Source organism: Phocoena sinus, chromosome 16, assembly GCF_008692025.1.
Source record: "Phocoena sinus isolate mPhoSin1 chromosome 16, mPhoSin1.pri, whole genome shotgun sequence".
NCBI lineage: Eukaryota > Metazoa > Chordata > Mammalia > Artiodactyla > Phocoenidae > Phocoena > Phocoena sinus.
This window is the reverse complement of record NC_045778.1, coordinates 51,258,912-51,276,876: the sequence shown is the minus strand read 5'-3', so window position 1 is coordinate 51,276,876 and position 17,965 is coordinate 51,258,912. Positions and strand designations below refer to the sequence as shown.

At 36.4% G+C, this 17,965-nt stretch overlaps 1 protein-coding gene across 7 annotated transcripts in view; it reads right to left on the bottom strand.

Annotated features, from left to right (window-relative positions):
- EXOC6 (exocyst complex component 6) overlaps positions 1–17,965 on the bottom strand; it is a 196,873-nt gene that overhangs the window by 58,644 nt on the left and 120,264 nt on the right. For all 7 annotated transcript variants that reach the window (XR_004346133.1, XM_032607832.1, XM_032607837.1 and 4 more), the window contains exon 18: positions 16,789–16,968. Coding sequence is in view for 6 of the 7 variants with exons in the window: in XM_032607832.1 (XP_032463723.1) it covers positions 16,789–16,968 (180 nt within the window). In the remaining variant the exon portion in view is untranslated. The remainder of the gene's footprint in view (positions 1–16,788; positions 16,969–17,965) is intronic.

Genomic DNA, 17,965 nt, shown 5'->3' with positions numbered 1-17,965 from the left:
AGAAGTTGTCAGAATCACTAACAGGTTAGACAACATAGATTATTTCTGAAACAGGAGGGAAGGGGGCAGGGCACAACCTTTAAAAGAATGACAGAGCCCAAGGACACAACATAAACTGATTAGAACCAACTAGGTCCAAGATGGTGGACCAGTCGACTTCTACTAGACCTTGAGCCTCAGTATAGCTCATTGTAACACATAAGCAAGCTAAATGACACACCCACAGGCGCCATGACAGTTCCAAGGCCTACCATAAGGGTCAAAAAGTGGGTGGTAGCCCAATTCCTAGAAATCCCCACCTCTTCCCCAAAATAGCTGGAATATTCTTCCCACTCATTAGCCTATGAAATTACCCATCTCTATAAAAACTGACAACCCCCATATCCTGGTACCTTTCTTACCTTCTGAGATGGCCCACACTCTGTCTGTGGAGTGTGTTTCTCTCTAATAAATCACTTCCTACCTATCACTTTGTCGCTCACTGAATTCTTTCTGTGATGAGACATCAAGAGCCTGAGCCTCATTAAGTCCTAAGACCAGGCATGTGATCTCAGTTAAAAGACCTTGGCTTCAAGTCCCAATCTGGGTTTTGGCCAGGTTCGAGTCCTGGCCCGTGGGTTCAAGTCCCAACCTGAAGTTACAGTTTCATTTCCACATGATCATTAGTAAAATGGACAAATGTCACCCAAGCCAAGAGGTGGCTGATATATTATAAACATAGCCATGTATATATAAACAGCACAGAACAGGTCTTTGTCATTCAAGGATTTATGTTTAGGTTTCAACCTTTTAAGAATGACTCTGAGAATCCAGTACAAGTAGGGCTTCATTTGCTGAGGCACACATTTGAATTACTTGCTCTGTGAAGCAGGTATTGGGCAGGGAGGAACCACTCAGACTGAATGCAGTCAAAGTCCCAACCTCCCCAAGTCAATGTGGCTTTGCTGTCTTCTGTTAGCTGACATGGATACAGTAACTCTCGCTAAAGTCTACAGTTTTCAATTATGTTTTATACCATTTCTGAAAGAAATTACATGGCACAGCAGTATTCTCATATTTGGGAATTTTCAAAGGTTTTGGGTATACTCATCCAGAATGTTAAGGGCTTTTTGAACACGTAACTTCACTGGGCTAAATCCTAGATTGTGGGAATGTGGCTGGGGTAAATACTGTTAGAGTCACTTCCAGTTGAGGGGGTACCTGGGATAGGAGTTTAAAAAGACTCAGGGAAATGTATCATGTGAGGGGAGGATACATATTAAAACAAAACAAAACTCATACAAAGGAGTGATGCCGAAAGCTCAGCTTCTCTGTACACCGGTGCTGAACCAAATCTCGAAGACAGAGTTTTGGGTGAAGGAGAAAAGGATAGCTTTATATGAATATTTTGCCAGGCAAAGGGGGACACAGCAGTCTCCAGCCTTGAAAAACTATGTGTCCCAACCCAGGAGGATTTGATAAGGAGTTTTACAACAATGCTTCCGAAGGGTGGGGTTGCTGACAAGACTAGGGTGTGTGTAGGGTCTCAGGTGGTCTCCTAATCCTGAAGAGCATCTGTGGTCCCTTTAATCTGGCCTCAGGTGGTTTCTTGGCTGCTCCTCCCTTGATTAGCAACTGTTCAAGTCTGCCCTTTGGAACTCCAGCAGGGTTATGGAGGCTGGAGTCTTGCCTACAAGAAATGGGGGACAAAAAAAGAGGCCTCCATGCCCGGGAGCCTCACAGGGCCCCGCTCAGTTTCAGGAGGAGGGAGCAAACAAGGTAAGTTATCTACTTACCTTTTTTTTTCTAAAGACAATCTTGCAAATGACATTCAACAATACCCTGAGAGTGAAAAATAAGTAGGTCAACTGCCCCCCTCTTGTTTCCAAACAGACAAAGGCTTTAAATCTCAATGCTACCATCTACCACACCAATTTCCATAAGAGGTAGAAAGAATTAAAACATGACAGCTTCCCTACCAAGCTTAAAGTCTCCTGAATGAAAGAAAATGAAGTGATTAAAATGTTGTTGCTTATCTTCTGAATTCCTCCCCTATGTGCAATATTCATCTAAACGTGCACTTTTGATGGGACTTTACTCTGCAAAGTCTAATCTCTTTACTTTTTGTATTACAGTATCTTGCATAAGCTTTTTATGAGTATGTATCAGCATCTTGGCCTGTTGCATTTTGTCTTCTCTACCTGACCTGCAAACATTCTGTAAATATGAATTCACCAAAGCAGTTCTACCTCTCCCATCAGCTCTATCCTCACCCTTATCCATTCCTGTCTGTTCCGTACAGGGAAGAAAAAAAAAAAGTAGGGGCTCTCTAGCCTCACCAGACCCTGGCTTGCACAGGAAACTTCTGACTCCAACATCTTCCCTACCATCTCCTTTCTTTTTCTCCAGGGGATCTGACCTCCTTTTCGCTATCTTCATCTGCTTACAATAAAACATAAATTCCAACTCAAACAATCTCTTATCCACATATTTTAGCCTCTTTTCCTCCCCCATCTCGACTTTTGCCTATTTAACTCGGGGGGGGGGGTGTGTGGGGGGAGAGAACTATCTTCTATTTTTTTCTTTCTATTGTGTAATACAGGTTAAAGGGAAAGATAACATTTGCATTCCTAGAACTTATTCCTATCTGCAAAAATTCAAGTAACTTTCTAAACATGAATTCTCTGCTGCCATCTGGTAGTGAAACTGATAGTGGTACATTTTCATTTGTTTTTAATACTGAATCTTCCTGTTCAAAATGATCCTTTGCTCATAAAGCATGCATCAATGGTGTAGTTTATTTCATCTACAGCCGTTAAAGAGTAAAGTTATAGGGTATTTGTAAGTGTGCACATGCATGTATGTACTAATACTGTGTGTATTTGTATAGGCTGGGAAGAGTCCACTTTATTTTTTATTATTATTATTTTAAATTATTTATTTATTTATTTTGGCTGCACAGGGTCTTAGTTGCAGCATGCAGAATCTAGTTCCCTGACCAGGAATCAAACCCAGGCCCCCTGAACTGGAAGTGCAGAGTCTTACCCACTGGACCACCTGGGAAGTCCCAGAGTCCACTTTACTTATTTCCGTTTATATGTCCCTGTTCTGTTACAGGTCGTTCTTGTAATTCTCTCCTAGTCCACTGGCTTCCTACTAAAACTCCCATGCTGTTTCCTTCTAAAAGCCTTCTATTACTACTACTTCTTCCAACTATGCCCTGATTAAGAGCAATTCAAAATACCGTTTTCTACGACCTTTGACAGCAGGGAAATATTTAAGTATGCTATGCTATATACACACATAAGACTTACAAACTTATGAAATTAAATTTCTCACCAAGATTAGTCAGCATTTAGCTAATAGAGACAGCAACTTAATACCTAAAAGGATTAAAGTTATAAAATTCAAGTATGTTCATTTTCAACTAAAAAGCAAGATTCTTTTTTTTTTACAATTAACTTCCAGCAGTGAAAATAACTTAACTGTTTTATTACATTATGAAAAAGCTTAAGAAAAAATATAAATTCTATTTCTAATAGTGGGCTTTGACTGTTTTCAACTTTTTCATTTACATTTTCTCGCAAAGTTCTCTCTCTCCAATGTACTGATATACTGTCAATGGTTTGCTCTTGTTGATTTCTGTGTACTTGGAAGTAATTTATTATAAATGTATGGAAATTCAAGTGCCAAATCTTTCTAAATTTCTTATGAATATTTATCTAAAACTGATCCCAAAATCTATTCCTCCTTCTTAAATACAGGACAAGAAACAATTTGAAGGTTTTTTCTGGATGGCAGGGTTAGTTTCGCTTCTGCATTTTGAATATGCATATGGTCTATCTGCAGGAAACCTGTTAGCATGCTTAATAAGTACTTAACAACTACTACATTCATTTAATAAGCAAAAAGGTCAAGTGAAAGCATGAGGGTCTGTCTCTTCCATGAGTCAAAGTGTTTGTCCTCAGTGTTGGCAATTTGCAAGTTATTTTGGTGCCGTACATTCTTCTATTTTAATCACTCTTCAAAATTTATAGTTGCATCTAGAGAGTTGTGATATGAATTATATTATTCTTTCAAATATTTCTAATCAGTACTGATAACATCTTTACTAAATCACACTCATATTAACATTTTCTAAATTACTGTCTGTAAATAATAGACTGCAAACTTTCTCTTCAAAACTAGAAAGTATTCTATATTTGACAAATAAATTTCTTGATTCAAAAATTCTGATTTTTGCAGTGTACTTTTTTTTTTCTTGTCTGCGCTGCACAGCTTGCAGGATCTCAGTTCCCCGACCAGGGACTGAACCCAGGCCCCGGCAGTGAAAGCCCAGAATCTTAACCACTGGGCCACCAGGGAACTCCCTGCAGTATATTTTTCACACTTTTTAAACATGTAAGAAAATGATTTTTGGGCTTCCCTGGTAGCGCAGTGGTTAAGAATCCGCCTGCCAATGCAGGGGACACGGGTTTGAGCCCTGGTCCAGGAAGATCCCACATGCGGCGAAGCAACTAAGCCCGTGCGCCACAACTACTGAGCCTGCGCTCCAGAGCCCAAGAGCCACAACTACTGAAGCCCGTGCACCACAATTATTGAAGCCCACGCACCTAGAGCCCGTGCTCCACAACAAGGGAAGTCACCACAATGAGAAGTCCACACACCACAACAAAGAGTAGCCCCCGTTCACCACAACTAGAGAAAAGCCCGCACACAGCAACGAAGACCCAACAGTCAAAAATAAATAAATTAAAAAAAAAAAAGAAAATGACTTTTATAGCAGTCCATTTCTTCACTATTTCTCTCATATTAACCTTTAAAAATACTTATCAAGCACTTACTCTATGTAACACACTGCTTAGGTGCTACAGAAGATACAATGATGAGTAGATATAGTTCCTAACATAAACAGATTAAATTCCAATAGCAGAAAGAAGGCAAGTCTACAACCATAGTACAAGACAAAATATAAATAGTACCATGAAAGTGGCACGAAGTATCAACATATGGTTAAACAGAATTAGCAAAAGCTTCATGAAAGAGGTAACATTAAAGATGTCTTTTGGAAGAGATCCATGATTTTTACAGTTATAAATGAAGACAAGATAGAAAATTGAAGCTAGATCCAGGACACAGTGAACTTTCCACTTTAAATGCCCTTGTTGAATCATGGACAGAAATGTATCAGAAAGAGGCTGAGATCATTTATTTGTTAGCCTGTGGAATTTTTACTTAATTCAGTAGATAAGTGACAGACCCTGAAGTTTTTGAATACAGAAAATAAGATTAAACTGTGCTTTGGAAAGGATTATCTGGCTTTGATATGTAGAATGAACTGCAATAAAGAGAGACTATTGGCAGAGATTAATTAGAAGACAATTACAATAATCAAAATTTGAACTTCGATAATAGAAATAAGAACAGAACGGACAAAATATAGGTTAGGAACATTTAAATTTCAAATGCTAGATGAGATTTTTTAAAAAATAAGAATAATTTTCGATATCTATACTTAAACAACATTTGAGTTCTTATTTTGGCCGTCAAGAGCTTATAATTGGAGGTGGAAAGGATGAACAAATACAATAAAAAGCAAAATGTGATGAAGCCATTAAAAAAGGGTAGAAGCTAAGGCAATTCAGGAGAACAATACTAGGCTCAGAGTGAAAAAGAAACATTTGCATTGGGTCATGAACCACACTGTGTTATGCACTGAGTTGGATTTTTAGAAGTAGAGTTTGGGTAAGTGTTGTAGAGAAAAAGCATTCAGGAAAAGCATAAATAGTCTTACAAACAAGTAATAATAACAACTAATTGTTTTTGAGTGTTTATTTTATGCCAGGCACTTTTCTAAACATTTCATGTTATACTACCTCATTTAACCCTCACAAAAATCTACAGGCTATACACTCTTATTGAACTCATTTGCAGATAAGGAAAATATCTCCAAAGTGTGGCCTGTCATGCATGAGGTGACCACAAAGAGCTTTCCCAAAGCACTGCCCTCACCACAGACACATCATGATATTAACTTTCACAATCAAGTCCCAGAGAATCTTGACTGCTTCACCAAAACTACTAGTATTATCTTCAAACTTTGGTTTCCGTAAAACTACAAATGTAACAGGAACACTGCCAAAACAATTAGAATTTACCACAAACACCTATGCAGAGAAAAATAAGCCTGCAGAAAGTTCATTATTTTCTAATTCGCATGCTAGCTTTAGCTTGTATCTACTTACCGACATGGCTGCGTGATCATTGCTGTTAGTCTGAGAAGGAAGTCAGACAGGCAATCAAATAAAAAAGGAAAATGTATTCCAATAACGACAGAAGCGGTGTTTAAAGTAGCAAAGCAAAATACACTATAAGACAAGCAAGCTGACTGTGTGCTGCTATAATTTAAAGGCATTAATCAATCACATAAATGTGACTATCATTTTATTTTGAAGATTTACAGGTGAGTTTTTACACCCACACTAATCAGATAAATCCTCCTCCAAACTTTTGTCTACCTAATTAAGTTGTCTAGTCAGCATTAAAATACTGAGAACTTTAGCAGTTACTAAATGTCTGCTGAACCAGCAAATATAGAAAACACCAGCCCATTGAAAGGGTTCTTTCCTGGAGAACAGTTATTCTCAAATTTTAAGCAAAAATAGGTAGATTTCTAAGCTCCAGAAATTTTAGTTCAGTTAGGTCTAGAGGCAAGCACTGGAATCTGAATTTTTAACAAGTATCTCTCCCAAGTGATTTTAATACAAAAAGAAATAAAATGTCTATTTCTTTACACATAGAAAATTGTACTGAATAAATGACTCTGAAGATGCTTAGAAAGGATAAGCCACTATGCTTCCACATACTCTAATGCAGCTTAAAATAAATTACTCAAGGAAAGATGGCACACTAAATCATCTTACAATTAAGCATTTAAATATATGTTCTCCCCTAAGAAGTGACAAGTCAAAGCAAAAACCAAATCATTGGTCTTAATTTAAATACATATCAGCCCCTGCTGAAGTTTTGTACTAAATACATGGTACTGGCTTATTCTTTTAAGATATTAAGAACTAAATTAGTTAAATATTAATTCCTTAAAATAATAATGATTAATAAAATTAAGTTTAAGGAGCCTTAAAATACTGTTTTTTAAATGATCTAATTTACTTTTCAAATTCCAGTAATAAACTATGTAATATTTAAGCACTACTTTTTTTTTTTTAGAAAAAGATATTTACCCAGAAACATGGATTTAACCTTATTATATTAGGTCAATGAAACTCAAAATCTATTTATTAGTGGCAGTTGAACATCTGGTATAGCCTACACCAAAGGTGGCCCTCCATATGGGAAGTTGTCCTCTTCGCCAAACATACAATGAGTAAAGGAGAAACCACAAGCAGAAATGGAGGAAGAACTAGCCAGGCAGATTATTGCAATTAACCCCAGTAAGCAGTGGGCTGGCAGCTGTGTTAGCCAGACCATTCTTCTAGAAGACTGGACTAGACTCTAGATAATCTCTAAGTCCTTTCTAGATTTAACTTCCAATAAATTTTCTTTGGAATAGTAAAATTATCCCATCACCACAGTTATTTTATTCAACTATTTTCCCCAAAATCTTTCAAACTGTATGTAAAGGTATAAAATTGTATGTGAGATATAAAAGTCATAGAGTCAAGATGAAATTTAGCTAAGATTTAGTAACTCAGTCAATAAAAGTCAGTCAACAACATTTAACACATGAACACCATGTAAGTCATAAGACTTGTGATGTTTTCATCATTGCTCACATTATACAATTTTTGTATGTTATAGTCAATAAATCATCAGATCAATATTATACGTTATCATTATTATTTAAAAATTAATACACCAATAAGAAAAGACAATTTGTAAGCATATATATATATACAATAAATATGTGGTTATGTTTTCATTTGAGAAGGAAAGCACTAAAATGTATTCAACGCTACCTATGTCACAATTAAAAAAATACAACCTTTTTTGTATTTGTTTGTTTGTTTGTTTATTTTTTTGTGGTACACGGGCCTCTCACTGTTGTGGCCTCTCCTGTTGCGGAGCACAGGCTCTGGACGCACAGGCTCAGTGGCCATGGCTCACGGGACCAGCCGCTCCGCAGCATGTGGGATCCTCCCGGACCAGGGCACAAACCCGTGTCCCCTGCATCGGCAGGCGGACTCTCAACCACTGCGCCACCAGGAAAGCCCCTTTTTTGTATTTTTAATACAATTCTTTCTTGTGTCACATAAAAGGGTGATTAAAGCCTATGATTGTACTTTGACTATTAAAGTTCTCCTTAGCAGTTTTCAGTGAAGTCAAAGGACATGTACATTTATATACTTAACTCAGGAAAAAAGTATGAACCAAAGAACATAAAAAGGAAGAGTTAAATGAGAAAGTAAGGTACCAGAATGAATAAATCGGAGTTTAGGTTGGGATTTTACAGCTGTATAACACTTAATAACAAATTTTAGATATGGGGACCTCAGAGATGGACTCATCCAATCACTTTACTTCAAAGAGAAGGAAACAAGTTGTTCAAAATCTAGATGGTAGACTAAGCTTATGTGTTTGCTTCCCATTGATCCTGAGATATAAGTGATACAAAAAGCACAGAATTACAAAAGGAATAAAATATTTAACAACAGAGAAAATGAAGGTGTATGGAGGAATTCATCAAGGGATATTTTCTAGAAGACAGAAAGCTGATTAAATAGAGAAGAGAAAGCAACTGCCCATTATATGCTACCAGGGAACTACAGCGGAGCTGGGAGTCAGCTGTGCATTAGAGAGAGGTCCAGCTGTGCATACGAGAGAGGACAGAAATAAGAAATGGGATGGAAAACAGGGAGAGTAACTGAAGATTTCTGAAACAACTGTGCCAGTGATCCCCTAACTACAGAGCACAAGCATTTTCCATAATGACAGAACTTTTAAGGGGAGAGCTGAGGCTCTGGGTATAGGTGGAAAGAGAGAGAGCAGGAAGGAGGGAGGGGGGAAAAAGCCCTCCTCATTCTGGCACAGTGTCATGACAGTGGAAAGAGAGGCAGAAAAGGCTACACAATTTGTGGAGCTCAGTGCAAAATGGAAATGTGGGGTCTCTTGTTCAAAAATTATTAAGAATTTCAAGACGCCAGCAGAGGACCGACCCACATGCAGGACCCTTCTAAACTCGAGACCCTGTGCAACAGCACAGGTTACACATCCATGAAGTCAGCCCTGAAGAGAGGAAACCACAATCTCATGGATAGCTCCATACCTGCTCACTCTAAGGTGAAGAATTCTAGGCAAAATGCCTCCCAAATTAAAAAAAAATTCCAATCAGATTCCTACTAAGGGGAAAAAAAACTATAAAAAAATAGGGTATTTATACAGTAGCAGAGTAAACCTTTATCAGCGTTCCAGGTCCTCTTTGTTAAAAGAGAATGAGAAAAACAAAGAAACAAAAAGCCTATTTGAGAGTAATAGAGATAATTCAAGAAACAGAAAATACCTTCTTTAAAAAACCCTCTAATACCTCAGGGAGGTTTGAAAGATATATCCATTAAAAAAAAAAGAGAGAGAACAGTATTCTAGGAAAAAGGAACACTTTTAAAACAGAAGTGATTCCTTAAAAATTAAAAAATACAACTAATAAAATATTCTCTAGAAGTACTGAAAATAAAATTTAGAAATTCTCCCAAAACAGGGAACAAAAAAAGATAAAGAGATAGGAAATGAAGGAAAGGATAATAGATATAGAAGACCAATCTAGTTAATGAGAGTCCAAGAAAGAGAATAGAAAAGTAGGGGGAAGAAAATTATCTAAAAAATAATAAAAGAGAATTTTCCTGTGCTGAATTTCTGCTTTGATAGAAAAGGACCACTGAGTAAAGAGCTAAGTGAATGAAATAAAAGCTTACATCTCCACACATCCCGTGACATTTTAGAATATTAAGGAATAAAAAACAGATCCTGAAACCTGGATGCCAGAAGACAATGGAGGAATGCAATAAAAATTGTCAGAGAAAAACCATTCAACCTAGAATTATTATAACCAGCTAAACTATCAATCAAACATGAGGACAGAAGAAGGTATTTCATGATATGCAAGGACTTAAATAGGAGGAAATTACTGTTTAGCAAGCAGTTTAGCAAAACCAACCAGTGAAGCAAAAAAAGCCACGCAGAATCCAGGAAACAGTTCCCAACTCCGGACAGCAGAGAAGGAAAGTCCTAGGTTTACAGCTACACAGAAATTCTAGAGAGCAACTGGTACAAAGTAGAGACAGAGGTCTCTGTAGCTGTCAGAAAATAGCAGATGAAGAACTGATAGAGTGAAGGGTAGGGAGGCTAATGCCTTTACCTTACATAGAAGAGAATTAAGATACTGACTAAAGAAAAGGAACAAAAAATCAGAGTATAACCATTTTATATAAAGAAATGATAAACAGAAGAAATAAAATAAAATGTAACAATGAATGGAAGAAAAAGGGGTAAGCAAGAGTTTGCTATATGTGCCTTATCTTTCACAGTAGGAACTAAAAGACATTCTCTTTTTAAGACAACCATCAGAAGAAATGAAAACATATGGTGAAATGGTAGCCTGGGGCTTGGGGGGTACAGGGGGAGGAGGTTATTTTCCATCTCAGACCCTTCTGGACTACTTGATTTATTATCATGTACACAAATTAACTGAAATAAAAGTATATTAAAACAAAACAACCTTTATTTTCAGTTCTATGAAATAAAACAGACATTAGCAAATTAATCCAGAGACTGAATGATTTGTCTACTTCCATAATGCTGGTTAATTGGAAGAATCTGGCCTAGACCCCAAATCTCAGAACTATCTTCTATAGTGCTGCATCTTCAGAAAAAAATTCTTAAGGAGAATGGTTTTAAAAGTTAGACACTATCCATTTCTGGCTAAATCATGCATCTTCATTTATTGGATATATATATTTGTTTCTCACTTACAGAAAGCATATTTTTTTAACTACTTATGGAAATAAAAAATGCAAATTAAAAATTCAGTGGCACCAGATTCATCATTTACATATATCCCTTAGTGGTTGTAAATCAATAAAACATCTTTACTGAAACAAATACATAACTAGCATTTATGAAAGAAAGAAATGCTGAGTGTTCTTTCCAGCAGCAGATCAGTGCTGGGTCTTTAGGTGGTACTGTATTCACAGTAAAAGGTTACTGAGTTCCATTTGGCAGTCATGAATTACTAGATAACTTCAACTTGCTCAACAATTTCTTCTATTTATAGACTTGTAAGGGGTGAATGAATGTTGAATGCTTTTAAAAATTCTTCTGGTTTTAAATTTTCTAGCTAATATAAAATCTTATTTAAAAAAACACAAAGCTTACAAATTAGGCTTAAAAATAAGTGTCATAAATGCATAGAAAAAGATGACTTGTAGAATACATGCCAAAATGTTAACAGTGGTTATCTTTTTACAAGATAACAGCAGGTAATTTTTATTTTCTTCTATACTTAGCAATACTTTCTAGTTGTCAGGGAAAAAATTATTAGAAACAAGAAGGGTCACTTACACATTTGAAGTAGTAAAAATTGATGATTGGGGAAAATTGAAGAGTACTGATTTGGGGATAAAATAATATTTATTCCATATACTAATCATACTTCACTGGCATTAGCTAGCATCTGACCATTAGCCACTGTAAGCACTGCCGTCAAGCTATAATAATTATTCAAATAAACATGCTTTATCGTGAGTATCTTTCACAATTAATGAAGTTTTTAAAATGTCTATATAATGCAAAAGTATAGAACTCAAAGCTAAATAATATCAAGCTAAAAATGTAGGCATAAATACAAGGAAAAAAGGCGAAAAGATATTAAAACTAATACTATAAGGGCCTTAAAACAACAGAGGAGGGCTTCCCTGGTGGCGCAGTGGTTGAGAGTCCGCCTGCCGATGCAGGGGACACGGGTTCGTGCCCCGGTGCGGGAAGATCCCACATGCCGCGGAGCGGCTGGGCCCGTGAGCCATGGCCGCTGAGCCTGCGTGTCCAGAGCTTGTGCTCCGCAACGGGAGAGGCCACAACAGTGAGAGGCCCACGTACCACCAAAAAAAAAAACCAAAATCCCACAGAGGAAGAAATGAGAAGGAAAGATAAAACTAACATTTATTAACAGTACCTTTATGTCAAGCACCCTGCCAGTCAACTATTTTACACACGGTTTTAATTCATCCTGATAGTCCTATGGGAAAAATGGATTCTGCCCATTTTGCAGAAGGAAAGGGGCTCAGAGAGGTTAAGCAGCTTCAGGATTCCAGAGCCAATAAATTAAAAAGCTAAGGCTCAAACATAAGTCCTTCTAACTCTAAAGACCACCCTGTGCTCTCCTTCCTTCATCACCTGGTCCCTAAGAACAGTAACAGATAAATGGGTCTAGCTCTGAGTCATAAAATGGCAAGTTCCCTTGAGGCAGATAATATATTTAGCAGGGCAGCTTAACATCATTATTATAAATACTGCCTTTTAGCTTGCTGTTAATTCCTATGGCCAGTAGAGAGCCTGGCTTCTCTGCTAGAGCACAGGGAAATGCAGATGAGGAGATAATTTAACATGGAAGCAAGGAAGCTCTTTACTTTTCCATCCTCTGCATAGGCTTGCACTGGCTGACTCTTAAGAGAAACAGGTGAGGGAAGTAATATACCAATACTCTCATGCATCCAACTCCAGAGATAGGAGGTATTTAAAGGAGACATTACTGGTGATCTTCCAAATCCTGCAGCTTTCTACCACAACCACAGTGTAGTAGAAAAGAGAAAACAATAAAGTTCTTTCTCTGGGCTCCATCAAAACCATTATTATCCATTAACTTCTATTGTTCTCATACCCTGTGAGCAGAGAACAAAATTCTATTAGGTGGATTATAACTTTTCTAGAACCAATGGAACTTTTACTACGCAATGTGGTCAGCAACTACATATCATGACTACCTTTAATGGAGAAAATATTCTTTTGTAACAATGGTAGGGACTGACAAAAAATAAATATGCAATGAAGCTAAGAATGGAGCTTTTAAACTAAAAGTCTTAGGTACTTTTTAGGGTCGGGGGCAAGAGAGTCATCTTTATCTCACAGAACCTACTTCTCTGTCCAATTATTTGCAGTACTGGCACTATTTGCACTATTTGAAAGAGTGACCCTTGGTTTCATAGCTCCCATTGACTCAAAATCATGGAATTGTTTATTAACACTGCCAAAACCAACAATCATGGAGCCAAAACTAGCTCCCCCATGTAATTCCTCATGTCTATACATGGACAAGCTGATCGACTTGGGACTGACTGTGATAAATAAATATCTTCTGAAGATTCTTTTAGTTTGAAAGAGTCCAAAACTGGCCCCTCTTTCTATTTGGGTACAAAGGTAACCTGAAGACAAGGATTTATTTTCAGCTTAAAACATTTAAATAAAAATGGTAGCTTATATAATGCCATATGTTGCTTAGAAAAATAATACATTTAATAACATTGCCTCTGTTCTTTGCTTGAAAGAACACAAACTAACTGGATATTTTATACAATTTCAGGATTTCAGAGAATTAATACACTAAGCCATAATATAATTATCAATCTTGCTAAAATTTACCATAGGCAATAATTTAATATTTTTGCTTGGGAATTATACTTTTAGTTCATCCCTTGAATAAGAATATACTGTTGTTAGTACCATTTTTTTCTTTTCCTAGCTGTAAACTATAATTTTCTTATTTGGTCATATACTACATTTATTGTTGGTCTACATTGTATAAAAGTGTATTTTCTTTGCAGAAAAACCCATGTTAGATGACATAAACATCCAAAATGGCACACAAAGATTCACCTAAAACTATATAAAATATCATAATAGATCAGATGAGTGACAGGAATCTGTCATTCTCAATGTCACCAGAGTATGTCCTATGAAAAAGCAGGATTTCCCTCTAGATGTCAGTCTCCTGAGGTGAGCCATTAACCCAAAACATTTCTAACATATAACCTCTCTTAATCTTACCCTAGTTATGCACAAAATCCCTACCCATCATCTCATGTCAACCTGTGAAGCAGATACTGCAACGATAGAAACATGATGTGTGTGTATCTTGTGTATGTGTGCACACATGTGCATGTGTTTATTCTTGAGGATTGGTTTTGGCTAGAAGCACGGAGATTTACATTGACAAGGTGAATTCAAATTAATTCAACAATTATTTAATGCATACTTTTTTGAAATTAATTGATATAAGAATTATATACACACACACACACACACACACACACACCCATACAGGTTCCCTTTTTCAACTCAAGGACAACAGTGAGGAATATAGTATCATCCCTGGGTAAGCTTCTAAAAGTTCTTTGGCACAAATCCACTGTTAAAATCTCTTTAAGAAATTCTTCTATTTATTTTTTAGCAACACCTTCCTTCAACTATTCTAAGTGGCCCTTTGATGGGGAAAGAATGAAGGGTGAGGAGAATAACATTTTTTTTTTTTTCATTTTAAACAAGGGAGATGGTTGGAAGCAGTTGGGTAGGCTCCATATTAAACTTTTTTGTGTCTAGCTACATCTTATCATGAGATTATAAAAAGGTCAAAATTTCTCCCTATTTTATTTGTACAAAACTATTCCATTCACATTTTAACAGTAGTTCTTTTGTTAAATATACCTAATGAGAGAATGTGCACCCTACCATCATCTCTTTGATCTTTGCCTTCCTTTTTTTTTTTTCCCTTTGGTCGCACCGTGTGGCTTGTGGGATCTTAGCTCCCCAACCAGGGACTGAACCTGGGCCCTCAGCAGTGAAAGCATGGAGTCCTAACCACCAGACTGCTAGGGAATTCCCTTTGCATCCCTCTTCTGAAGAATCCAGTGTTTCAGCCTATTCACGCTCAAATATCCCTGTTGCATCGTTTTTTTTAATGTTTCATCAACAGATTATTCAAGATATAGATGCACTATGACTATATATTAGTATAGAACAATGTTCCTATTTTACTTTTAACCTCTAGCCTAAAAATATCCAATAATTTCTTGGCCTCTTCTGATAAGAAAAGGCATTGATTATATTGACTTTCATAAAAACTACTCCTATTAGAGTTTATTTCTATTTAAGCCTGTGCTGTCAACTTCAGGGTTTTGTTTTGGGTTTGGTAGAAAGAGAGTTGTAGTTATTTGGGTTAAAAAGTAAAACAAATTAAAATTTCAAATAACTGACTAAAGAGGTATCATGATCCCTGATTTCAAACTATACTACAAAGCCACAGTAATCAAAACATGGTATTGGTACAAAAACAGACACACTGTTCAGTGGAACATAATAGAGAGTCCAGGAATAAACCCACACATACATGGACAACTAATTTACAACAAAGAGGCCAAGAACATACAGTGGGGAAAGGAGAATCTTTTCAATAAATGGTGTTGGGAAAACTGGGCAGCCACATGCAAAAAAATGAAACTAGACCACTATCTTATACCATATACAAAAATTAACTCAAAATGGATTAAAGACTTGAAACTATAAAATTTCTGTAAGAAAACATAGGAGGTAACCTCCTTGACATTGGTCTTAGCCATGTTTTTTAGATCTGACTCCAAAGGTAAGAGAAACAAAAGCAAAAATAAATGTGCCACATGAAACTAAAAAGCTTCTGCACAGTGAAGGAAACCATCAACAAAATGAAAAGGCAATGGGAGAAGATATTTGCAAATCATATACCCAATAAGGGGTTAATATCCAAGATATATAAAGAACTCACACAACTCAACAACAAAAAAACAAATAGCTGAAAAACTGGACAGAAGATCTGAATAGATATTTTTCTAAAGACGACATACAGATGGCCAACAGGCACAAGAAAAGATGTTCAACATCACTAATCATCAGGAAAATGCAAATCAAAACTTCAATGAGATATCACCTCACATTTATTAGAATGGCTATTATCAAAACAACCAGAAATAATAAGTATTGGAGAAAATGTGGAGAAAAGGGAACCCTCATATGCTGTTGGTGACAATGTAAACTGGTGCAGCCCCTATGGAAAACAGTAGGGAGAGTCCTCAAAAAATTAAAAGTAGAACTGCCATATGATCCAGCTGTTCTAGTTCTGCATATTTATTTGGAGAAACAGGAAGACACAGATTTGAAAGTATATGCACCCCTATGATCACTGAAGCATAATTAATAATAGCCAAGATATGAGAACAACCTAAGGGTCCATCAATGGATGAACAGATAAAGAAAATGTAGCACATGTATACAACAGAATGCTATACAGCTATAAAAAAGAAAGAAATTTTGCCATTTGTGACAACATGGATGGACCTTGAGAGTATTATGCTAAGTGAAATAAGTCAGATGGAGAAAGACAAATACTGTATATTGCATTTGTATGTGGAATCAAACAAAATAAAGACAAACTCAAAGATACAGAGAATAGATTGGTGGTTACCAGAGGGGTAGGGGTCGGGGGAAGGGTGAAGTGGGTGAAGGGGATGGTAACTAGACTTATGGTGGTGGTCACTGTAGTGTATAAAATATTGATTTATAATGTTATACATCTGAAATTTATATAAATGTTATATACCAATTTTTACTCAATAAAAAATGGCTAAGATTCTTCACAAATTGATTTATAAAAATAGAAAAGAAATATTCAAGCTAGGAAGTTGGTTTAAACAAGTAAGCCTCCAACTAAAATTGAATTCTAAAATATACTTCAGAAAGCAAAATTATAACAATTTTTTGAAATTTTTTTATACTTACAGGCAAATGAGTAAACACTTGAAAGATGCTTCTCAAAAAATTAATAAGATCCATTAAGTAACCACTAGCTCTTCCATCTGGCTCAGACATTGTCCAGTCATAATCAGCAAGCTGAACAAATTCATCAATTTTCTGATTAAGTTTGGTATATATTTCTCCTTCTGCTGCATGTCGGGCATCCTGACAGGAGACAACATAAAAAGTAAGAAACAGTTATAGAAGCAGTTAATAAAACAAGTTTTCTTAAAATTCTAAATTTTGTTTTTTATTTTTCTTTGGTCTAACATTTTAAATATTTATTCAAAGTCCAAAAAAACTGTTGGATTTTTGGCTGGAAGTACTCTATTTATTTGAGTAGATATCACTTTTTTCCAACCTTACTATCACCTTTTTTGTCTTTATCTGGTAGTAGAACTTATTAGTTATCAATTCTGAATTGTTCTCACAGCTCTAAGAAATGGAAAACGGAAGTTGTCCAGAATGCAGAAGACCACTCCCATCTGTTGACTCACTGAGGGAAATTAAGTTGGACCATCACAGAAGAAATGAAACTTACTGGTGTTTTGAGTCAAATAGCCCCCCACCCCCACTGCTGCCTGCAAAATAGTTAACTTCTCAAAGGAGGAGAAAAGAAACAAAGGGAGTGATGCAAAAATAGCCGAGTAAGGATATACAAACATTTTCTGATCCATAAAAGCATCAAGAAAACTAGCAAAAGTTGTCAAAAATCAATTTTTCTAGAAGTCTGGAAATTAATTCAAAACTTGTAGCAATTCAAGCAGCATTATTCATGAAAAATTTCTGAATCTTGGTAAGGAAACAAGCTTTGTGATGTTTTGATGTGCCCCATTTCCACTCTCCTTGCCCGGGTCCAGTTCCACAGTATCCTTGAAAATCAACATCCCACAACTGTGGTGCAAACCAGCAGCCTGTCAGTGAACAAAGTGGGGCAGAATGGACTGGAGCTCCTTCAAAGCCACATTCCCAGAAAATTATTTGACCTATCTGGTGGTTCCCTGGACGACATCACTTGAAGAGATGTCTTTATATGACCTAAACTGGTGATTGTCCAGAGCAGAAAGCCTTTTTCTTGGGGGCATTTGTTAAAAACAATTATAGGCAATTGTTTAACATTACAGATACCTCAGGTGGTAGATAACAGCTAGGGTATACAATA